The 25,688-nt window shown below is 40.5% G+C and overlaps 1 protein-coding gene across 1 annotated transcript in view; it reads left to right on the forward strand.

The window, feature by feature from the left end:
• Positions 1 to 18,940, forward strand: part of Pik3c2g (phosphatidylinositol-4-phosphate 3-kinase catalytic subunit type 2 gamma) — a 221,596-nt gene extending 202,656 nt beyond the window's left edge. The window contains exons 26-29 of the mRNA XM_051173115.1: positions 1,422 to 1,531; positions 14,207 to 14,396; positions 14,846 to 14,967; positions 18,724 to 18,940. Coding sequence (XP_051029072.1) covers positions 1,422 to 1,531; positions 14,207 to 14,396; positions 14,846 to 14,967; positions 18,724 to 18,940 — 639 coding nt within the window. The remainder of the gene's footprint in view (positions 1 to 1,421; positions 1,532 to 14,206; positions 14,397 to 14,845; positions 14,968 to 18,723) is intronic.
• The last annotated feature ends 6,748 nt before the right edge of the window (positions 18,941 to 25,688 follow it).

Here is a 25,688-nt window from a genome sequence, read left to right on the forward strand (position 1 = left end):
AGGCTTTGGATCCCCTAGAGCTGGGTAACAGGATGTTGTGTTACTGTTAGTAACTGACCTCAGGTCATCTGCAAGAACAGCAGAAGCTCTTAATTGTGGAGCAGTCTCTTCAGCACCACCTATGTATATTTAAACCCAATAATGTCTCCATTGCAAACCAATTCCTAGTCCAGCCTCTTCTTTGGCCTCCTGTGACTAATCTTTAACTTCAACCATGGTGACCATTCTATCACAGTCAGTTCTTGTACATGCTACTAGCATGCTCTTGATTTTGGAACATTTGTTTTAAAGCTTTAATATTGCTGAAATTTCTTACCCTGTCTCTTTCCGGAGCTGTTGCTTGACATTCAGGCACATGATAGTCTGCGTTCCAGAAGTATTGCTGGGATTCTCTCTGTGATCACACCAAGAACATCATGGTCTCTTCCATGCATGTATCTCTAAGACTCACTGGGGACAATGGCAAGAATCTCTGTTTTTCCCATAGGAATCATCTATGACTTCATCCATCACAATATACACATTTCATCCTTTATCAATAGGACTAACTTCTCATTTAATGAATTTCTCTATTCTAGGACAGAACATTTATCATATTAGTCATAGAAGTATTGATAATATCTCTTCATCCTCCATCTCTCTACCATCTTCCTCATTTTCTTCTACTTCTTAGAAAAATAATAATAATGCAAAAAGTTTTTCCTCAAAAAAATTATCTACAAGTAAAAAAGAATAAAATATCCACACAGTACATGGTAAACAAAATATCTTCTTAGAGATGAGTAAAACACACAGGTCTACCCCTAATTATTCCCTTGCTTTACCAGTATTTAATGAATATACTTGCCACTTATGCAGAGGAAATTGTTCGTATAGAGAGAGTCTGAGGGTTGACTTTCATACTGTGTCCCGGCACCTTTGACCTGGATATAGTACCCACATCTTCTGCAGCTAAGCCTATGTGTTTTGTGAACCACCATATGATGGAGAAGATTTTGATTCTCCAAGAATATGTCAGGTAGTGTTATGTTCCTTAAGATGTGAGAAAAATGATGGCTTAAGAGAGAGTCAATGAACTTTCTCAAAATCATGCAGGTTTTAAACAGTGGCTACCAAAATTCTGACAGGAACAATCATGTGATCATACTTTCTTCATTGCTTTATGATAGGAACCCAATGGAATCGCCACTGTGCAAACACTTCACCAATTGCAATGTTGCTTTATGTTAGAGCTGTTGTTTATCCCCATAACTACCAGACATTTAAAAACATGAAAGTATGTCAATTCACGCAGATGAAATGAAGTGCACATTAAAACAAACATAAATGCTTGCATGTCTATCACCAGAGTGAGCCATGGAAGCTTGACTCTGTCTGCATTTATTCTTTCCGTCTCTGTTTTGGGTTTTGCCGATACCAAGATGTTGCATGCAGGACTGCCTGAGCTAAGCGGAACCGAAGACCTGAAATACGTCTATAACAATCTCCGCCCACAAGACACAGACCTGGAAGCCACGAGTCATTTTACCAAGTAAGAGGGGCTGCAAATGTGCATGAGTGTTGACATATGTTCCACAATTGAGGTGGTCTCAGGTTAACTAGGCATTGATATGAAGCTGACAAATCTAGAAACATCTGTGCCCTCATTTTCAAAGAACAGAAACAGAGAAGTGTGCGTGTCTATAAGCAGAAGGCCTTAGCTGGCGACTCCACAGGAGCGCTGGTCGCTAACCACCTTCTTTGTCTAGCAGATTGCTCAATAAGAGGTCACTGCAAAGAGCAAGGGCTGGCATAAATAAATTGGTTGTTCTACTTGAACTCTGTCCAGAAAAACAATTTGGAGAGAGAGTTTTGTGAAGAGAAACAGGCCTGCTACTTTCATCTACAAGACAATATAAATATTGAGATATTTAGTCAGAGGCCTGTGACTGTCATCTAACTTTAATCTATTTTTCATTAAGCAAGTCTGGGAAACACTGAGGTACTTCAAAGTAAGAGTCTCACTAGAATGCAGAGAATATCAGATAGACGCCAAGGCTCTGAGCAAAGGACAGTGATTTTTTTTTTTTTATAATGGAACACCGTACAGAGATTTTCTTTTTGAATGGAGAGTTTAATTCTCTGACTATTTCAAATATTCAATGAACATCGACTGAGTTATGCCTGTACACAGCCTAAGGAAAGCAGGTGGAACTCCTTCTTGCTGGTCACTCGCCAGCGTGACTCCTACTTGACTCACTCATTCATTAATATTTTCAACACAGATTGCATTATTTTCACTAGTACATGTGCTTTGGCAAGAAACATCACATAAATTAAAACCCTTCCTGGGTTTGAACTTCCTCCCCCATTTCCATAAATCATGTACAATAAAGAACATCTCATTGCAGGGGTTTGGTGAGGCTTCAACCAGGAGAGCTCACTCACACCAGGAACTTTTTTTCTCATGGATTTCAGTAGGCAGGCAGCTTGACTAGCTGTGAAATTTAAGGTCAATGACAGGGTCAAAGAATGGTAGGCCAGGAGGGTCCTTATACTGCTGACAATAAACATTTAAAGGAGAAGACAGAGAAGCTGAGGATTAAGGGTCTTCCCTGCCACCCACAGAAGCAAGAAGAGCTTAGGTGGGATTGTTCCATTCCACAGTCTTTCCAGGAGTCAGTCCTGTAAACTAGATGATATTACTAAGTAACGCTAGGTAGAGTCCCTGCTAAGATGAGGAATGTGCTTTTCTGGTACCTGTTTATTATTTTTTATATCTACCATTAGAGATTCATTAGGTAAGATTGGTCGGGAGTTGCTTGTTTGTTTTTTCCACTCTTTACAAAAATATCCTTAGCAAGCTGGGAGATGGTGGTGCATGCCTGTAATTCCAGCATTCAGGAGACAGAGGCAGGCTTATCTCTATGAGTGTGAGACCAGCCTGGTCTACAAGAGCTAGTTGCAGAACAGGCTCTAAAGCTACACATAGAAACCCTGTCTCAAATAAATATATATATTATATATTTCAGCTCAGGAGGCTGAGGCAGGATGACTGCCATGAATTCAAAGTTAGCTTGGATTTCATAGTTAGTAATGGATGAGCCTGGGCTACAGTGGAAGACCCTACCTCAAAACAGCAGCAAGTAAACTAAATAACCTCTCAATTAAATACTCACACACACACACACACACACACACACACACACAGAAGAAGAGAGAGACAGAGACAGAGAGAGAAATCACAAATATGATTATTGACTATAGCTAGTCACTAGCTCTATAGCATAAGTAAACCTTATGACCCCTTGGTTGCAGAGTTCAGAAGACCTCAAGTTATCTCAGCTTATGCTTATAGACACCCAGGAAGGCTCACAAACTTGTCTTGGAAAGAATAGGGCACACATCACAATCCTGCAGATCTAGTAGCACAAAGCAGCTCCAGGGATTATATCATAGGAAATGGCCTCTATTTTCTTCTCAGCAAAATCTCTCAAGAGATTTACTCTTTCGTTTCTTTTCTTTTTCCCTGCCCTGTGTCCTTTGTGGGGTTCGTTGTTGCTGTTGTTTATTTTTAAATTTAATATTGCATTCCAACCACAGTTTTTCCTACCACCCGTCCCCCCTCCCATTTAGCCCATACCCCATCCACCCCTCCACCAGAGATCAGCAAAGCTTGGGACATTAAGTTGAGGCAGGACAAAGCTCCTCCCCCTGCATTAAGGCTGGGCATAGCATCCCACCCTAGGGAATGGGCTCCAACAAACTAGCTCATGCACCAGAGATAGATAGTGGTCCTGCAGTCAGGGTACCCTGAGATAGACCCAGCTACACACAGCCGTTAAAGGCTAGGCTCACAACCAAAAATGTAAGAGACTCACTCTTTCTTAATCCTCAAGATCTCACTACCATATTTTATCCCCTAAGGTTTCAATAGAACACCATTATATCTTTAGATTTCATATGTCTATTCAGATCTTCTTCAGGTACTTTGTCCAGAATGGACAACTCAGGGATGTTTCCTAGTCTGCAAGAACAGAGAACTTGATATGGACGGTCCAGAAATATCTTGTCATTTGTGCAGTGAGATATTCACTCTGTCTGCACTCATTGCACTGACCACACCCATTGGGGGCGGGGACAGGTGAGGACATGACCTGGGGAAACTAGGTCTGAGGTAGGGGATCCTAGAGTGCTCTTTGGCTTGCTGGATGGAGACAGAAAGCATCCGGATGCATCCTTGGGACGGGAACCTGCTGGCATTTATCTGTCTCTGTTGTAAGTTATTTCTCCCTGAATGAACATCTATTCAGCCTTTCTGTTTTTCAATATCGTTATTATTCCATGATACATTTGAGCCTATGCTTCCTTACAACACAAAAAATGTTTCCTTGATCTATTATTTGAATATTTTGAATTTCTAAAATATGTATTATTTCTTCTTTAAATCTTTAAACAATGAATAGAGTAGTTTCAAAAAAAACTAGGTCAAATATAAATGATAAAGCAACTTAGGCAGAACATTTGGGATTTATATGAGTGTTAGAAATTAAATGTACTACTTTACAATCATCTTTGAGTCTCCAAAGATAGCAAGATCCAAAGATGGTCAAGTCCGTTACCTAACACGACATAGGGTGTATACATGACCTACAGCATGCTCTTATTTTCCTGTGGCCATCTCTAGATTGCTTGTATAGTATGGTAATACAATAATAATACAACATTATATAGTCTTACATTATAATATACAATATATTAATTACTATATAGATATTTTTATATTAAAACAATGGAAATGATATATAACCTACTGTGTTACTAGAAGACTGATGGTAATAGGGAAATGTCTGTCTATGTTCTATACAGAAAATTTATTTTCAAACTATTTTTAGCCTATGGTTAGTTGAACTTGTAGCTGTGGAGGTCACAGATAGAAATATTCAAGTGTACTTTTGTATGAGTCATATTGTCCTCTTTAGCTGTGTTCTCTAACATCTCATGGATTGTAGAACTGAAAAGGGAAATGTTTATTCACGGAAAAAGAAGCAAGTTCCATAATGAACCCATCATGGGTGTTTGGTGCTTCGGTGGAGATCATTACCCACACATGCGCACGCACACACACATTAATTATATGTTGAAGTTGAGAGAGATACATATAGTCTCCACATTTACATTCTTTTATTCTCTTCCTCTGTTCTGAGATTCTCAAAGCCTTTGTGCTGATGCTTATTCTGAAGTAATTACCAAGTTCCAGATTAAAAATAAGACAAGAGAATCCACCCACTCACTGTCACCAGGATCACAGCTGGTGGGGGGAAGGGGGCTTGAGTGAGGACTGAGCCACACCCTCCTCATACTGTCAGCATCCGGAGGGTCCAGCCCCTTCAACTGTGCCTGAGACTTGGAAGCCAGCAGGGATCCTTCTATCTGAATGTATGAGCAGCACTGATTGCTTCCCTACCCCGGGAGTGTGCATTCAGGTCAAGACATGATTGTAAGTATTTCAGAGGATGTTACATGCTGTGAGGCACTGAAATTTATATCGTAATTAAGAGCGTAGAGAGGAAAAGAAAGGGCAAACTGGCTTGCTGGTCAGCAAGGTTTTTCTTCTTCGATGCTCCCACCCCTTTCTTCCCTAACTCCCTCCTTCCCCTCCCTGAGGAGGAGTGCAGCTGAATGGAACCAAGGAAGGATCATGACTCAGGCCCCGGAAGATTGGTGCTTTCATGGACTATCGCCGTGAAGCCTACTGTGAGACAACAAAGGAAACCGTCCATTAAAACCCTGTGCAAGCGGGTTATTTCCAACTTGTCAATCACTCTCAACCCTCTGCTTACCTGTCCTTAGTAACATAACAGTCTTCACAGATGGACCAGAACGATGGGCATAGATCCCACCGCCCACCTCCCCTCCCACATCCACACAGTGCTTTTCACATCATCCATTTCCCTCTCCAAAAGTGACAGCAGAAATTATCCATGATACTCAGAGACCCCCTTGGGCCTGCCATGCAGATTCTGTGATTCAGACATCATGCAATCTACCGCTCTTCGGCTAAAATCTAACTTGAAGCAATGCAAAACTTCAAACATAAAAGAAAAGTAAATGTAGCATTTTAAAGATAAGTGACATGCACAGACTCAAACAGTAAGACAACCATGTCATAAACCAACAGGGCCTATCTGGTCTCAGCTGTAAACAGGCCTTCTTTGTTTATCTTGCCCATAGCGAGCTATGCCCCACTACTGATATCCTTACATTCTCTGGTATTAATTCCAGAGGCACACCTGATTCACTTACATACTTGTCTTTGCTCTTGCTGGATGGGTCCTCCATATGAGATTCTATGGAGCTTGTTGTTTGAGTCTTGTTATGGGAACCCTTGCCAGAGAACAGCCCGGAGTCACTTCCCTCAACTTGGCACTTGAGAGGACAGCCTTGGGAGGGACCATTGTGTAGAAGAAATGTGCTGGCACCAGAAGAGATGATTCTGAAGCAGATGGAGATGCTGACAGCCTCTCAGGAGTGTGCACCTGAACTCACGCCTTCGCCGCGGTCCCCTGTGCCACTCACAACTACAGACACAACTCAGGGAATGCTGTGTCCCCCTCTTTCTCCCTTTATCTCCTGGCCAAGTAATAAGACTGCATGCCTAAAGGCATTAAGACACAGCGCCATGCTTTTGTAACTGTTTTCTCCCCAGAACTGAGCGAAAGAACGTTGTATGGGTGGTGGAGATGCCTAGGTTCTTTTATAGTTACATTTAAAGTCTCACTTAGTGTCTTATACATTGTCATATTGTAAACTGTTTCATTCCACAAATCAGGATCATGGTGTCCTTTATCCTAGCTTAACTGTCAACACTTACAGACATGCACACTCACATAGAGAAAGTAACGACCAAGGTACTCAACATTTCTTAAACCCAGGAAACAAAGTCAAAGAGTATTCTCGGCATCCCTTTCATCACTGTGAAAGCCATTCGTGGCTTTTTCATATCATTACAACTCAAACACCACTAGTTTTCTGGACCCTTGCTTGTGTTTTTCATTTTATTCTTTACCTACCAGTATTATAGCTTTTACAATGTATGTGCTTCCCACATTTGGAATGATGTGTGATAACTCAGTTGCTGGTCTAAACCTCTGTACTAGGAACATCTGTGATAATTTGCCTAATTTGCCTAAATGTCAAGTCAGTATAAAATTAGCTGTTGAGTAATAAAAGTGCTATTTTGAATTTTCTGGAATACCCTGAGTCTAAAAACAAAGTGCACTTGAAAAGTTTAACATGCCCACTAATGGTAACAAAAATCACGATTGAAGCCTGCAGATGACGGTGGCTCACAATGAATCGCCTATGCAGTTGCTCTGTGCTTCAGTTCACAGGCAACACAAGTCCTGAGCCTGAGCAATTCACAGAGCTGCCTGTCCTAGTGACTTACCAAGCAGCTGCATGAAAGTAACTTACCACAATTCTAAATACACATTTTCACATTTTAAAGAGTTCTGTGACTTCTGTTATAACACCATTTGTTGCCATTTAGTCTTCTCTATTGTTGCAGGTTAGATTTTTTTTCCACTGTGCATGACAATTAATTTCAGTCTTATCAGTAAAGTTGCTGGCTCTGAGGATATGGTTCAGAACCACCCTTTGACTGACCATACTGCTCTGCCATTCTGTTTGCACAGATCTGACCAGGTTTTACAAGGTGCCTCCCTGAGAAGGTATAATAATGAGCCCTGCATAGTTGAGCTAAGGAGTCTGAGATTCTTGTTTGTATTCATTCAGGAGCCCCATGTGACATTTACTTAGGACTCACCCATTCTGTGCCATTCAATCTAAAACTTCAAGTTGGAAAGCAGCAAAGACATCGAAGATTTTCTCTCTATGTGCTGGGAGAGAGTATCTTCTGTATGATGCAGGGAAGCCTCAGCCAGGAAATCTCAGCAGTGTGCTTGCCGAAACACAACATCAGCATGAGAACACCAACTAGTGTGGACAGGGGAATTCGCACAGCTTTACTCCTGGGGAAGATAGAGGCAAATCATGGTTAGTGAGAGAGGGAGAATGTTCCTGGAGTTTTCTTGTCCCGCCGTGTCCCGTTGCCACATGAGCCCCCAAATAAACAGACTTAATTATTAAACTGTTGGTCCATGGCTAGGTGTTCTTACTGGCTAGCTCTGCCTTAACTATTAACCAATTTCTATTAGTCTAAGTATTTCCACGAGGTCTTATCTTACTGGAGAAGGTTCCAGACCTGTTACTCCTTCCTCCACTACACGGTGTCTCCTGTCTCCTCGCTATCTCTCTGCACCTACCTTTTCCAGAACTCTCCTCATCTCCTAGCCCCACCTATCTTCCCGCCTCTATTGACCAAACAGTGTTTTATTCATCAGCCAATAAGAGAAACATCTATACAGAAATACAGCCCCCATCAGAAGAATCAGTCTTTTCCAGGGATAACTACTGATAGGTTATCTATAGCCGTGCATTATTTGTAATCTAACAAATAAAGCTTTCCTGAAGATAGAACACAGAGCTAAGCCACTAGTTAGCCACATACTAGTTAAGAGCTAAACTGCTAGTTAGCCACACACACTAAGCCACTAGTTCACCATAGAGGGCAGGCAATGGTGGTCGCACCTTTACTTCCAACACTCAGGAAGACAATTGTAAGGAAAATATCCACCTTCTTGTGGCCATGACTCCCAAGCGTCCTGTCAAGCCCATAAGAATTAGCATGGCATTTTATACAAAGGATAAAACATTAAAATTTTGTTTCATATGTACACAAAGGCATGGCATACATGTGCAACCAGTAATTAGGAGTTCTCTTTGACACATCTTCATGCTGAGTTTTCAAAAATAAAATTGTTCCCAGCAATCAGAAGGCTGAAGCTGGAGGAGGAGCAGATCAAGGCCAACCTGAGCTACAGCAAGACTCTTTGTGAATAAAATGCATAGGATGGTATCTTTTATTGTGCACACAGAATGTATTGCAACAATTATTTGTTGAGCACATGCTTTAAATACTCTGTGTGTGTTTGCCTGAGTGTATCTATGTGTACCACATGTGTGCAGATGCCAGAAAACTGTGTCAGATCCCCTAAACTGTAGCTATAGGCTGTTGAAAGTGACCTGATGTGGGCTCTAAGAAACAAACCGAGGTCCTCTGAATAGCAGCTATCTCTCTTAACCATTGTTTTTGTAGAATACTGTTTTAAATAACACCATTTTGCTTAAAAGATGTGCTTGAATATTTTGAACACATATATAATAAAATATGTATATATTTGTCATATATAATGAAATAGGAATTGTGTGATGGCATACTTTATATGCCATAAGTATAAAAAGTGCTAGCCAGACATTTTGGAAGTTACAAATTGAATGCTGGATTATTGCTTTTCCTCATGGAATAAAGAAATTGTGACAAAGCTGCATCAATTTGTCATTCCCCCCAAACTGCTGAGCAAAGCAGAAAGCTGGACAATCAATATCCCAATGTAAAAGCAATAGTACAATAATCTATTTATTACACATACCAGAATCCCCGCAACGAAATGAAGCATACAATTTAAATGAAAGAAAAATTTGTTCTTGGTGAGTTTGAGTCATTTCTGTTTATAAATAATAAAGTTACAATGTAAGTAGAAACACAGAGGGTAACTCTTACAAAGTCTTCACAATCAATTTTTGGAGAAATAAAAGAATTGGTCAGAAAAACACATATTCTGTCAAGCCACTGAAGCATATAAATAATTTAAACTGTGAAAAGAAACATGCTCACATAGAAATTCCCCAGGGTCTCACACATCACTCTGGCCCATACCCTGGAACATCACTCTGGTCCACACCCTAAAATTAACATTCCCTAGTAGCTACTATGGCTTATCTGGAAAGGTTTTCTTCATACATGTAAATGTGATTGCAAAATTATGTCATTTGTACTGGAGGTGACTTGAATAGTATGCAATTATATCCAAGCACCAGGGAGGCAGAGACAGGAAGATACCTTTTGGGTCTGATGGCAAGCTGATCACATTGGTATGCCCCATGTTCAGTGAGACTTGGTCACAAAAGGTTGAAACAATTGAAGAAGACATCTAGTGCTGGTCTCTGACCTTCACACACACACACACACACACACAAACACACACACGCATGTAGGCCACAAGCATATCACAGATATGTATAATGCACATATGTATGGATAGCACATACACATATATTCTTACACCATACACATGCAATAATATAATATTTAATTTTAAAAAGTGATTTGCAATGTTCCAGAAGTTGCTATAAACATCAGAGTTACAGATTCAGTATCTTCTCATGCATACATTCCTAAGGCAGTTCTTGGAGGCAGTTGTTTCTGAGGAGAAGAAGATTAAACTATTAATATAAAACATTATGTGAAACTACACATTTACTGTGAAGTAAAATACAGATTATATACATTTTAAGATAGAACGAATTGGGCGTAGTGGCACTTGCCTTGCAATCCCAGAGATGTGGTGGCTGAAGCAGAAGGAGCTTAAGTTTGAGGACAATTTACATCAAACAAACAAAAAAGAAAAAACATGGTCTAATATTTAAGAAATGTAGTGATTATTGATCTCTTCATTTTTCTGGAAATATTTGTTAGGCTTTTTATTCTTATGACTACAGGCTATTCCTGAGTAAAAATCAAAGCCTAAACATTTTATAGCATTTACCACACCAGGGAAATCCACTAAAACTACTGGATTATTTTCCTCGGTAAAACAAAATTGAAAGTTTTTTTTTCCTTATCAAAAACTCATAAACAGAATTAAGATTTGGGAATCAGAGAAATATGAATGGGACTCGTTGATTACAACTTCCTAGAATATATATATATATATATATATATATATATATATATATATATATATATATTGGTGGCATTGAATCTTTCATAGATCTTGGTTTTATCCACAGAGAAAAGAATTGTACTGCCTTTCACAAAGCATTTAGTGAGGTACTTGCCAAAGGACATAGACTTCCTGAGGGCAAAGCTCTGACTGGCTCCATCACCGTGTGCCCCAGTGCACAGAGCTGTGCCTATCAGGGGAGTTAGACATTCTTTCTCAAGAGTACCAGGGTTTTCCTCAGAGCTGAGATTCTTATGGCTGTAGCTTTGGATCTTTAGTATAAGAAAAACTCTGAATAAAGGTTAGAGACATAGTCCAGTAATAGAATGCTTGCCTCACATGCATGAGCCCCCCCACACACACACACACACTCACACATACGCTATTACCCAAACCAAAAAGTTGTTCTGCATATACTCCTGCTAATAGTGCCATTAAACAGAGTGAGTCCTAGAGCTGGCCGCTGTGTGTGTGTGCATGTGTGTATACATGCGTGCGTGCATGTGTGTGTGTGTGTGTGTGTGTGTGTGTGTGTGTGTGAATGTTATCTTCTGGATATATCAGACCTAAGACGCTAGAATCCTACTGCTGTCAAGGCCAACTCCTGGGTGGGTAATATTTAACAGCTAGGGGTGATATGGTGCCTGTAAGAAGAGGTAGATATGAATGAAATTTTGCTTCAAAACCACAGGGCAAGGAGCTAAATGGATGGCTCTGTAGTTAAGAACACTTGCTGCTCTTCCCAAGAACACATTTCAGTCTCCAGGACCCTGTAAATCCTATAAATCCTGTAAGTCCTGCTCCATGTGATCAGACGCCCTCTTGTGGCCTCCAAGAGCACCTACATACATGACATGCATGTGTGCGCGCGCGCGCACACACACACACTAAAGAAAGCAAAAACCACTCAGAGGGCCCCAAGGTTTCCTAAGATTACTAAGCCCTAGACGATGTGAGAACAGAGCGCTACACCCACACAGGTGGAAAGTACGAAGTGTGAGCATCAGAACTTAAGATGGACAGTTCGTGAGGACTGAGTGTGGAGCCTGCCACACTAATAATAAAAGTGTCCCGTGAGCACTGGCTGGGTGGATGGACCGATGAAGGTATGGACAAATACTCATAAACAACGACTGGTAATGTGCTCGTACTATTACCATTATTTTCCTGTCTTTAAAGTGAACGCTCTCTAGCACAGCATAGACTCATGAATTTATAAGTTCCAAGAATATCATCAAAAATAATGACTAGTGTGGAAATGAATAACGGGACCAGAGCTGTATTTCAACGACTTTAGCAAATTTTAGCATCGATGTAGGTATAATAATGAGAAAATTTGAAACTTACCCAAAAGGAGCTCGAGACTAGAAAAGATAGATGAGTCTGAATATTGCTAAAGTTAGGGGAAATTATTAAACATGACTGAAGTACATCGTTACCATGGAGGGCCTGGTGGATTGGTTCTAAAGGGGCTATTGTATGATAATGTTGATGCATGCCAGCCCAGAAATTTCACACTTGATTATATCTATTCATGTCAGAAAACATTAGCAAGCTCACAATGAAAGGAAATGTAGATAAATATCATACTTCTGAAAGTGAAAAGTTATAAGCATTCCGTTGCCAAGGGAAACAGGAAGTCCCCTCGCTGAGAGTGAAAATATGTGATAGTGTTGAATAGAGGAACAACTAAAACAATCCCAAGGGATTAACAAGAACAGAATTCAGATAAAGAATTTGGATAAATGATTACAAGATAAATATTCAAACAGCCACTAAGCAATTAAACTGAAAGCCTTATCTGTTACCTCAATGGAAAGAAGAAATTTATTAAAATCCAGAAGCATTTAGACATTTTTATGGGATAGAAAGTGATATTGTTCATATCCAGTGTAAAATCCTACAGGGCACACACACGTACACACACACACACACACACACACACACACACACACACACACTAATAAATCTTTAAAAACGATGCCAATGGAAACTGGGAAATGTAACAGAGAGAAGGAAAATGCTATTTACTTTCTAGTAATGATGAGTTTATTATCATACCCAGTCGTTCTGGATAAGAGAGAGCTAAAAGAAATTTTCAGTATTCTTCTTAGAAGGGAATAAATAGAAAATATCATAAAAGAAAGAATGAGAACTTTATATTAAGAGATCATTGTATCACTGGAACACAAAAAAATATGGTTTCAAGATCAAACACAAAAATCAAAGCAGTCAAAAACAGGACTATAGAGTAAAATACAGTTCATATAAAATACTTAAACATTAGGTACATTGTGAGAGTGTGCTAGATTTTTCTAAGTCACCTTATAGAGGAATAAAAGTACACAGGGATAAGATAAACCTAAACAGTGAGCATGGAGACATGGTTTTGAAAGTCCTTTACAGGGAAGGGCGGGAGTGGGCGTAACACGTTCAACCTTTGGACACAGCAACATGATGTCCTTTACAGAGTTCATGCTGCAGAGCCAAACACAGGCATTACCAGAAGCAGTCTCCTAATGTTGTACGTTTGTGACTTTGTTTTGGATTGCACATGAGCTATAGGTTGCACACACCTGGTGTTAGGTAGCTTTTGCCCTATCTCGATTTCTAGGTTTAATTTATGAATGTATATAAGTACATGAGTATAAGTCGACAGTTAATTTGTTTTAATATCAGAATCTCTAAAAAATGAAACAAAATAACTTGTTAATTTTAACTTATTATTTATTTATTTTGCATGTGTCTGCATATCTCTCTCTGCATGAGTCTCTGTGTGTGTGTGTATGTAGGTGTATCTGTGTGTGTGTTTGTATGTGTATCTTTGTGTGTGTGTGTGTGTGTGTATCTGTTTCCCTCCCTCTTCTCTGTCTTCTTTCCCTCAATACTAGGATTACAGATGTGATGCTATGCCCTATGCCAATCTGTTCTCTCTCTCTCTCTCTCTCTCTCTCTGTGTGTGTGTGTGTGTGTGTGTGTGTATGTGTGTGTGTTCACTTCTGTGCTCACAAAACTCATGCAGAAGTCAGAGGACACCCCGTAGAATGGAACTCAGGTACTCGGGTTCAACAGCAAGCACCACTACCTGCTGAGCCATCTCACTGGCCCAAAACAAAAGAGTGTCTTCTTTACTTCCTAATAACTTCCAGGTGTGAACTTAATGCTTAGGAACACAATATTTAATACATGGGGTTTGTATATATGAATTTCCATCTCACCCTTCCAAACACATCTGCATCTGACAAACACAGGGCTCAGTCACAGACACAGCCAGCCGATAGAGGGAGTGTTCCTTACTGTCTTCTTTTCTGCTTCTCTAGGAAAATAAAGGAAAGTCTGGAGTGCTTCCCAGTTAAGTTGAATAACCTGATCCACACACTGGCACAGATGCCAGCCATAAGCCTTGCCAAACCTGCCCCTCAGACTCTTCCCTGGGAATCCTGCACCCTGCACAAAACCAGGACAATTCAGAGAGCCACAATATTAGGGCTCAGCAAGACGCACGGCAACGTAAGTCTAAATCTGTGCCACGGGGTCTGCTCTACGTAGCTGTTAAAGCATAGTGCGTTTTACTGTGCAAATTGAAAATCGGTTTCGAGTGAAGGACTGCCATTAAGGAGATGTCTTAAGAAAATTCATAACAACTGGAGCTATCAGTGGAGACCCATCAGAGGGAACAGTTCCTACCCTGTGTTAGACTACAAATCAAGAGCTAATTAAAGTGTCTGCAAGAAAGGACAGCAGAAATTGGGCAATGTTGCCAGAACATAAAATTTTGGGACCCTCATACGTTTTATTTATAGGTCATCATGGCGCTACAAATTGCATCCTTCAGCTCTGACGATAATTTTTTTAACAGAAAGTTTCATTCTTTGTTTAATTTACTAAAAGCCACTTTTAGGACGTATGGCAAGTTATATCTCCATCTTTTGATTGTTTTGTTGCCTATTTATCTGCAGCTGTACCTGATCGAGGTGACGCTCAGTGACAACAGGAAAAGCCTGACCAGAAAGTCATTCGAACACTTTTCCAGACTTCACAGCCAAATTCAGAAGCAATTCTCATCGCTGACCCTCCCAGAGTAAGGATCAGTCCCTTCTCCATATTTGGCCATCAGAACTTACCCTTGAGCAAAGGGGAAAATGATGGCTCAGGGATTTCCCATTTGGGAGTCTGATACAGGGCCGCTGTCCCAGCAAAGCCCTAGCAAAGATCCCTTTGCAGCAGAAAGCAGAACAAAGTTTGCAATTTTCTCCTTTTGCTTCCAGCTATTGATTTCTGTAGATGGGGAAAAAAATCAGAACCCCTTTCATTTTTCATCACTTATTGGGAAAAATTGTTTCATTTCCCTGTTTTAAAATTTAATCTTCTCAGTTGTTTTCTATAAAAATGGAATTGAAATTGAAAGTCAGAGCTAAATCAACATGCCTACTCTTTTGACGATAAGTGAAATTTGAAAATGCATATATAATCACACATATAAGCACATAAAGAAGGATGAGTGATTTCTGTCCTGGGGGGACAGAAATATAGTAACATCAATGGGTTTATTCATAATTCTCCTTTACTATTCTCAAGCTAGCATTTCCTTAACCAATCAATACTTAACTAAAATTGCATGACCTAAATGTTATTTATTTCCCATACTTTCTGAAGGAATTACAGAAATCTCTCTGTTGCTACAGAAAAGATTAAAGTAAGCTAACTATAGATATAAAGAGAACAACTACTATTCATCTAGCTTGGAATATTTGCTAATTAAAATGAGGCAAATTTAGGTCATTGATTTTGATGTATAGAAAAGTTGTATTTTAACTTTAAAATAATGAATTCCCCCAGAAATTGTGATATTAGCAGTCAGATAAATCTAATTTTGATTTTTCTTTCATCTGCATTGGGGTTTTTGTTAAATGAACCAAACTTTAATGTTTTAGTGGCCACTTATGATATGACCTGCTTTGCACATGGGGACTAGTTTAGTCACCTTCTAAAACATAAATACAAGTCGCCAATAGGTAAAGAGGTATTTTAGAATATTGAAAATGTATGCTTGTTCTTCTCATAGACATGATGGGAGATGCCATTATGTATATATGTTTCTCATACTGGTTAATGAATAAAGCACTGTTCGCCAATAGGAAAGGAAGATAGGAGGGACTAGGAGACAAGGAGGAAAAAGGAAGTAGGAAGGAGGGTCAAGATGGAGAGTCTGGAGAGACTAGAACCGCCAGCCGCCTCTCGCTGGTAAGACCACGTGGAAATACATAAAAATGGGTTAATAATTAACACAGAGCTAGCCAATAAGAAACTAGTAGCTGGCCAACAAAATTATATCATATACAGAGTCTCTGTGTGTTATTTGGGGCTGGCGCGGGGGCGGGACAAGACTTGGCGGCGGGCAGAAAAAACCCTATTCCCTACATAGACAGTTTGAAACATGAACATTTTCTGGAAGATAAGACATAAGACAACAGTTAGGGAATGAGAGGAAAGTGCATTCATTCTGGAAACTTCTATGCACAGGTTTAGGATTGTTTTGTGGAGGCTCAGAAAAAGAAAGCAAAAAAGAAAGAAACACGAACAAAAATCTTCAAATAGCGGCAAAGTTCAGCATCGGGGTGGTCATCATACCTACTAGCAGTCACTTGAGAGTATGAATTACCTCTGTTAAAGGCTGCCCTCCCAGGCCTCTTGTGTGCTGGGGGGAACATCACAAGTGTGAGCATCTCTTTCCACATTCCCCTTCTCAGTTTCCAGCCTTAGTTAGGATTCTGCTCTGCACACGGCTGCTGCCTGGTGACGAAGTTAAATTGATATTCAAACCATCTAAGGAACCCACTGTGGGAGGGACGTTTAGCCTTGTGTGCCCTGAGCAGCTCCTGTGGGCTCACTCTCCCTTAGGGGCCAAGACTGGAGATCATACATATGGATGATGACAAGGGCAAGATTTTCTCTGACTCCTACATTTACTGAGGGAAGCCCTAAGAGACTTCTGTAAATCCCATCTGAGGAAAAAATAAAATAAAATAAGAAAGCCACAGTGAGGAAGGATGGAATTCTAATTAGTCATAGCCTGCCACAGAGGTCTTCCAAACGAGCCATATGTACCCCCCCCATACCTTCCAAGAGTACACAGGCATGGAGATTTTCTTAGAATGAATGGTTTTCATTGAACTCACTTGCTGGAGAAGGCAAGCCTCTTTCCCTCTTCCTACATTTCTTCATGCCTCAGAACTTCATTCTCTATCCTCCCAAGATGGGAAAAAACATGCAGGACCAGACCAAAAGGAAAAGAAAACCCTGGTGTTAGCATGGAGAATACAAATTACCCTAATTATGAGAATAGTTCCATTTTCAAATCAGGACTTAAAAACACAAGAAGCAAGCAAACAAACATATATTGCTGTTATTTTCTTTTGCCTGCTCTTTTGCCTTAACAAAGCCAAGAGGGAATGTGACAACGGTGTCAGTTAAAACCGTATAAATATACTTTTCCACAACGGATGTCAATGTGGCATGTGGTAGGCCGGCTTCAGATGGGTTGGATGGCACGCGTATGGCCCAATTCCTCAATTCTGTGCACATAAATATACTTAGAATTTCCAGTATCTGTAAAACATCAGAAAAGATCGAATTGCTTCATTATACCAATATGGAAGTTTTGCATATAGATATGTGAGTTATGTTTAAAACTAACTGAAGCATCCTTATTGCCAAGATCATTTCCAAAACTGCTACCACATGTGTGTGTAATTATTTTTATATTATAGACTAATTATATATTGGTACTAATTTTCATAACTAGTTACAGACAAAAACAATCTTAATACTTAAATCCTTAGATTGATAGACTATTTTAAAATATTAAATGTTAGTTACTAGGTAATAATTTAATATATAGATTTATCCATTCTGTACTTGACACGGCTTCCTTAACAAGTAGCAGGGATTCCAGGTGGTGATGGCATACACCTTTAATCTTAGCACTCAGGAGGCAGAAGCAGGTGGATCTCTGAGTTCGAGGTTAGCCTGGTCTACAGAGTGAGTTCCGGGAAAGAAAGGACTACACAGAGAAACCTGGTCTCAAAAACAAAAACAAAAGAAACAAATGAAAAAGAACTAACAGGGAGGTCACCACCTGCTTCTGTGTGCTTGAGGACAAAGCTTCACAACCCCTCTCATGCCTCTTTCCAGTGAGCTCTGTAGGCAGGCCTTCATCTGAACCAAAAGGCGAAAGTATTACAGAAGGCAACAGTAAGTTTCTGAAAAGATGCAGTCAAGCATGAAATTACTTTACCAGATGAGACCACTAACAGGTCATCCCACCAAACAACTGATACTAAGCCCAACTCACCAAGACCGTCTTCAGGTAGATGACAGAGAAGCTGTCTGGTCAGACTCTTGGGGACAGGATGGCTCTAACTCACAAGACTAAGGCCAGATGGAAGCAGATGCTACTGGATGAAACATCTAATTTATATCATGCAATAATGTCTGTCGTGAGCCCGTAAGAAACAATACAATCAGAACTCTTTGGAAAACCGTAGGTCATTAATCTTAGAAACTATGTATTAGCTGCTACATGTACAGGGAGGAAACATTTGTGATCTGCCATAAATACAGTAATAAAGATTATATTAAATTAACATTAAATTAAATTAGTGTTGATATCAGTGATGATTACAGTAGCACAAATGACTATAATGGTGTCTATGAAATGGCCAGGATTTCTAATGTTTTTATTGGCCCTCCACTAGTGCAGCTGTTAACTGTGTGACCACCCAAAAGAAGCTACTTTCCCTACTGACTGAAGTATCACTGCTTTCTTTTAAAACAGGTTTCCTCACTGGTGGCACTTACCGTTTACAGATTCGGATCACAAGAGAATCACAGATCTAAGTCGTTACATGGAACAGATGCTGAGCGGGTCTTATGAAGTCGCAAATGTATGTGACAGCTTCTTTCCACTTTTATGCAAATGTCGAGGATTGGTTTATCATTACAAAGAGATGGTTTTAAGTGTATCGGCATTCTTTAGTTTCTTCACTCAGTAAACATGTATGTCTAGCATGTCTGAAGTCCATGAAGTGGAGTCCTAACCTCCAGCTTTGCCTTGCCTAGATGGTGCAATGTAAGCTAAATGAACCACAAAATTCTGGGATGCTCTGGAATCTCATAGGCACGATTCCTTCCAGATTTGTTATAAAAAGTACAAATTAGGAGACAGACTATCTTTCAGTCATTGAACTTGGGGTGAAATCTAACAGTTGTTCTAGGGTACATAGAGGAGGAACACGCAGCAGAGGATCATGGGTAAGAAAACCCATGTTAATCTACTTACTAGGTTCCATTGAGTCTATGACCAAGTACAACAGCTTGAGTTCTTGAACTCTGAAATCTGAATATGGACTTTAGGGACTGAAGTCAATGTATTGGCAGACCTGCTTCTTCCAAAATAGTCCATGTTCTAGAACAGAGGCTCTCAAACTGTTGGCCATGATACCATCTAAATGTTCAAAAATACACACACACACCTACACATACATAAACACACACAGGCATACATGCAATCATACAAACCACATACTTATACATTAGTACACTGCACATGTGTGAAGCTCAAATGTTTCCTGATGCTGATGTTGGGTGAGTTTTCCATCTGACATTAACCATCCTTGTGAGACAGTTGCTGCTTTCCTAAGCAGGCAGAAGGCAGCAGGCAGCAGGCGGCAGCCATACAGAACTCTTCAATTCTTGTACATAATCATGTTGTGGTTTTTCTAAGACAACATTCTTAGGGTAAAGAAAACAAGTTTTCTTGAGTACTTTGCCCTTTGAGCCATGGATAGAGAACATTTATAGAATATTTTCAGTTAAATTACATACCTAGAAGAACTTGAATGTCACAAGTGTGAGCTCATCTGAAATAATAATTAGACTAATCTGTAGTCACAAGCCTTTTATCAAGATAGAATCTCACTATGTAGCTGGCTTTAAATCTCAGTCCTCCTGCCTCTGCCTCTGCCTCTCTAAGCGTTTAGGGCCGTGGCATGGGCCACCATGATTGCCTAACAAGGCACCACTTTCTAGGAGAAAAACTTCACCTCTGACATTCAATAGTCTAATGAATGAGGGTAGCCTTTACTGATGAATCTGTGAATAAATAACAGAAGCAAGCACAGGCCTACTGATTAGAAGACGGAGAGAGAACACCCTTCCTCCTCCCTATCCCCAGCCATTGTCACAGACAGTAGCCTCCCCCCTGTCTTTCTCATACGACATTACCAGTCATATGGCCTCAGGTTTTGACTGATTCTCAGATGGGGTTAGGTTATTGTGTTACCTTAAAGTTGGTAGACCATGTTCTGTATCAAAAGATAAGTGCCTGGACATTAAAGAGTTAAACTTAAGTCCAAGGGAATTAGAGGGTGTGGCATTAGAGGGTGAAGGTCAGAGGTAGTTAATAAATAGAGAGAGATCACGAAATGTCACTCCAGACAAAGAAAATGCCAAGAAGCAAGCTTGGTAGTCATGTTCTTTTTTCCTATTAGAAAATGTAAGGACTAATGGGTATATCCTCTTCAGGGTTACCTCACTTCTAGATAACTTGTAACTCATCAATGTTTGCTAAATATTTTAAATGAATAAATGAATGGCAATACAATCATCATATAGTGGCCTATGGGCTGACTGTTGTCCTTCAAAACCTAAGGGATTGACAGATTACATCTGAGAATGTTTGTCAGTGATCTTTAGACTCCTTTTCTTAGTTATTGACAAGTTGTCTCCTAGTCAACTTATGCTTCCAAAATAGTTAATTTGTTTATATACATTTTATATGCAAACTTCCATCTGCATAATGGATGACATTTTAAACTTGCAGAAAAAAATGTTTAGAAACTTTAGAAGTTCTATGAAAACAGATATTATAAAATTAATAGTCCTCTGGGGCCAGGGATGCAGTTGAGTTGGTAGAGTGCATGGCTAGCATACAGAAAGCCCTGGGTTCAATTCCCAGCATCACATAAGCCACATATGTGGTGCATGCCTATAATACCAGCACTCAGGAGGTAAAGACAGGAGAATCCTAAGATTAAGATAATTACCAGATAAATAGCTGGTTTGAGCTTTTCCGGGGGCAACATGAGGCTCTGTGTGAATAATTTCCTCTCATTCTAGTGTGTGATGCAAAATGAGCCTCATGATAGAGATCTCCACCTTTAGTACAAGATGGCTGTGGGACTCTCCCAGATGCCAAATGAGAGACTGGCTCCATTGGCTGTCTAGTGTCAAGTCAGAGGCACCGCAAGCCATGGACAGCACGGATGAGTATTAATTAAGTCATGGCTGCATGGCTTCCAGAAAGACCCCTCTGGTTCTGTAGATCACATTTGCAATGTATCTATTTTAATCAAAGAAAAGAAATGAACAATGTGTCTTCCCCATAAACTGACTGCTGGAGAAACAGAAGGAGAATAATTGTGTCAGCAGGAGGAAGTAGCAAATACTGAAAACAGCGTGAGACAGTATGAAAACTGGACCATAGGAAAGCATGCATTTTCAACATAAAGAGACTACTCAGGGCCTACAGGGATGGCTCAACATTTTTGTGCATTGCTCTCACAGAGGACTCAAGTTCTGTCCCCAACCCCCTATGTCAGGAGCTCACAAAGGGACCCAATGCCTTATTCTAAATCCCATAAGCACCTGCATTCACATGCTTATGCCCACACACAGGCGCACACATAGACACATACCTTTAACTTTTATAAGTGACATTCACATATTCAATTTTCTTGCCCTTGTTCTCTTCTAACAGTATTTTTAATTTCTCTTCCAATCGATGGGTAGCAGGAAATGAATGACAGACCTTTCTGACCTTTAACAACAAGGTTGTGCATTTCATTACGCTTGGATCCAGATGATTTTTGCATATCAAAGGACAGAGTAGAATGTTGATGTATTCATGTCCCTTACTGACTGACATTCTCAGAAGCTCACATCCACATATTCATGCTTTAAGCCATGGTGACAAATATGACGGTTCTCTGGGAAGTAAAGTATGGCTGGAATGGTGGAAAGGTTCTCACCTCTGTGAGTGTCCACACTATATTAAGGCTGCTGGGATACAAAGTCTTGCACGATGAGGGAAAAATATCCAGTAGCTACAGAAATAGTCAAGATTTAGCCTTTGTACACAAAAGCAGAAGTAAAGAAAGACACTACTGATTTCCGCCTATGGTGTGACGAGGGTGAGTACTGATATCTGTGTATATTCAGTAACAAGCTGTTAGTTAGAAAACACAGCATGTGTACAGTAAAACTTCTGCAATGGGTTAATGCACAGAATCATGGGCTGAGGGCTATGGCAAGAGAGCTGGCCATGCACAGGATGGGAAGATACAAAGTGCAGTTCAACACAGCAAGGGTTAATGAACATTGTCATGCATCCCTCTCGTGGATGCATGGGGCATATAAACACAGCCCCCAAGCGTAGACCTGCAGATTCCACCTGCATTTACAGAGGTAGTCACATTAAACCACAGCTGCAGAGATCCTGAGGACAATGCTTTCATTGCACTGTGTGTCTGTTGTCACTCTTCATTGGCTAGCGTTGAGGTACAGGGAAGTGTTAGGTACCGTGTTATGGCTTAAAACAGTTCGAATTAAAGCCCGGGATTATAGTAGGTGAGAAATAGAGGAGAATGCAAAGGAGGAAGGATTGGTATTCTCAAGCATGGGATATCATGGAACCACATATCCTAATAGCATACCAACTGGGAAATGTGTGCTGTGGTCTCACGCTGAACTTCTAAGGAGAAGTCTATTTTTCTCCACAGTAGGCTCTCACTAATGGAAGTTAAAACTGTAGCTGTTCCTCCAAAGTAACAGGGTCACAAGTATGACTCCAGCAACCTCACTGGTCTTCAAGGAGTGCTGGGTATGGGCATGGCTTTGCTCTTACTCAGGAGGCACTCTACAGCCGGCAGACATATCCAGCCCCAATGAGTGTGCAGAAGGGGTCTTACTGTTGTAAGACCTCTATGCTGTATCTCTTTCTTTAATTGCCTTTTCTATATTGCAAACATGAATCAAATGTTGTTGGGCAAATAGGTCCAAAAGCAGCAAGAATAATATACATTCTTTATAAGCAGAGCATATAGTTTGTGCTTTCTAGAACTACTGGCTTGGCCAACAATAAATATATGTGTATATGCATGCATGCATATAGGGACTTGTACCTATTAGACAAGTACTCTACCACTGAACTATATCCCCAGACCAACAAACATTTTGTTGTTGTTGTTGTTGTTGTTACTGTGCACATTATATACTTTCTGGCCAGAGGTCCCAAAGATAGTATCTGCTGTTTCAGAATAAGGGAGATTAAAAAAAATCTTTAGAATCTTACTCTCAGAAATACTTATCTTGTTAGTAAAAGTGACATGGAGTGTTGTGTGTGTGTGTGTGTGTGTGTGTGTGCAAGTGTGTCTAAAACAAGCAATTCCTATGTCCAGACATGTTTGAGAAAATCTACAGCAGAGGGTAAAAAATAATCTGATACAGACGACACCCTGTCTGTACCCTATGGTGTTAGATGCTGATGGCCTTGTAAAGAATTTTGTAACTTCATAAATTCTGTATTTCTATTAATCCAAAGAAATTTCTTAGAACTTGAACACCATTCTAGAGGCTGTTCTGTGATAGAGCCTGACTAAAACGCCATTCTAGAGGCTGTTCTGTGATAGAGGCTGAATGATGTCATCAAATGCTGAGCAGCAAGAGTTGGAGAGATGGCTCCATCTCTAATGTGCTTGCTGGCCATCTGAGATCAGACCCACAGCACCCACATCAAAGTCAGGATTGACATGCATGAGGAGCCTCAGTTGTGAGGGTGGAGACAGGCTGAGACTTGGATCACACCTAATGGAATCTATGAGTCAATGTTCAGTGAGAGATCTTGTCTTAAGAAACAGGGGGCTTTGGTGGTGCATGCCTTTAATCCCAGCACTTGGGAGGCAGAGGCAGGCGGATTCCTGTGAGTTTGAGGCCAGCCTGGTGAACAGAGCAAGTTCCAGGACAGCCAGGGCTACACACAGAAGAAACCCTGCCTTGAAAAAAAAAAAAAAAAAAAAAAAAAAAAAAAAGATACTTATCATCTCCACATACTTCGCATATGTACACACACACACACACACACACACACACACACACACACACACACACACACTACACAGCATTGGTAACCACTCTGGTCTCGGTTCTCTGGGTGGCTCAGCGGCACAGCACAACCTATTGTTAATGGTCACAAAGGGATTTATTTGTCTTGTGAAAGCTTTGTGCGTCTCTGTGTTTGGAGAAACTCTCTGTATTCTCTCCTTCTCTTTGCTATGACAAAGCAACTGACAAAGGTAACTTAAGGAAAGGGGGCGTGCTTGCCACCATGGTGGACCACATGGTGTACAAAGCTTTTCTGGCTGTGACAGTGGGGAAAGCCAGCACAGACTCAAGGCAGCCGGTCCCATTGCTTCCCCAGCCAAGAAGAAGGCAGACTCGGCCACTAATTGGTTGTATTAGAAGAGCACCTCATCTTGTGGATGAAGGGATTGATATAAAGATACAAAAACAGCCTAGTTGATTAGACAGATGCCTAAAGACCTCTCTCTCTCTCTCTCTCTCTCTCTCTCTCTGTGTGTGTGTGTGTGTGTGTGTGTGTGTGTGTGGCTGTCTGTCTGTCTGTGTATATGTGTGTCTGTCTGTGTGTGGGTCTGTGTGTGTTGTTGATAAATGAAGCAGGTATTAAATGGAAACACCATCACACACTAGCCACCTCCTCTAAGGAGATTAAGGGAGCATTCAGGCACCCTCGTATCATTTCTGCCTGGTTCCTGTTGGCTGGGATCCACTCATATCCCCAGGCTGAGAGAAGCTTCTGTGTACTTTCCATGTTTACAGAAGATAAATGCAAGCATGGCGCTGGTAACTAAGAACCCCTTTCTCTTCTTTAAACTTTGTTCTGTTTTTGATGGAATTGTGTTGTGTATGAAGCAAAAAGAAACTTTACAAACAGTAATGTGGGCAAAACTATAGCGGCTGGCTGTAAAACCTAAGCAAATGCATGTCAGCATCAGAGATCAGCTGGGGTCGGAAACAGATCCTGTGTGCTGCATCTCAAAGCCGAGTTTATTGGGATATTTCCCTATTCTTGGGACTGCTGCTCATTTCTGGAAGTCCCTGCAAACAGGGAATGATATCACTTAAAGTTTAGACAATGTTATTTTTAAAGCAGGAACACAATGTCAAAATAAAGCCAAGTGGATAAACCCTGTCTTAATGGGGAGCATATGTTTCCTACTCCCCAACGCTAAACCCAGATGTTAATTGCACGTCTGTCACCGCAGTGATCTTTCCTTGCTTGGCACGAGCTGAGCTTACATAGCAGGCAGGATTAAATGTTATGTGTGCACCATCAGTAAAGCCAAGATTAGTCTCCACAGTCTGGCAAAACACTGATGACATTTGAGAGCCAAATCACAGAAACATCTCTACGCATTCCCTTTTCGTCACAGTCTCATTCTTCCATGTAACTCCAACATGAAGATGGCGGGCTGAGCTATGTGAGAGGCTGGACATGCTGACATTCTGCTTTATGAAGAAGGCAATAAAACACAATTACTGCTCAACTTTGATTTAGAACTCTTATGGGAATTCATTTTTTAATTTGTGTCTTTACGGCACTCCATGGCATTTGAGAGAAATAGATTTAGCTTATTGTTTTAAGTCACTAAATCTTACAGCCAA

The sequence above is a fragment of the Phodopus roborovskii genome, unplaced genomic scaffold (genome assembly GCF_943737965.1).
Source record: "Phodopus roborovskii unplaced genomic scaffold, PHOROB, whole genome shotgun sequence".
Classification (NCBI taxonomy): domain Eukaryota; kingdom Metazoa; phylum Chordata; class Mammalia; order Rodentia; family Cricetidae; genus Phodopus; species Phodopus roborovskii.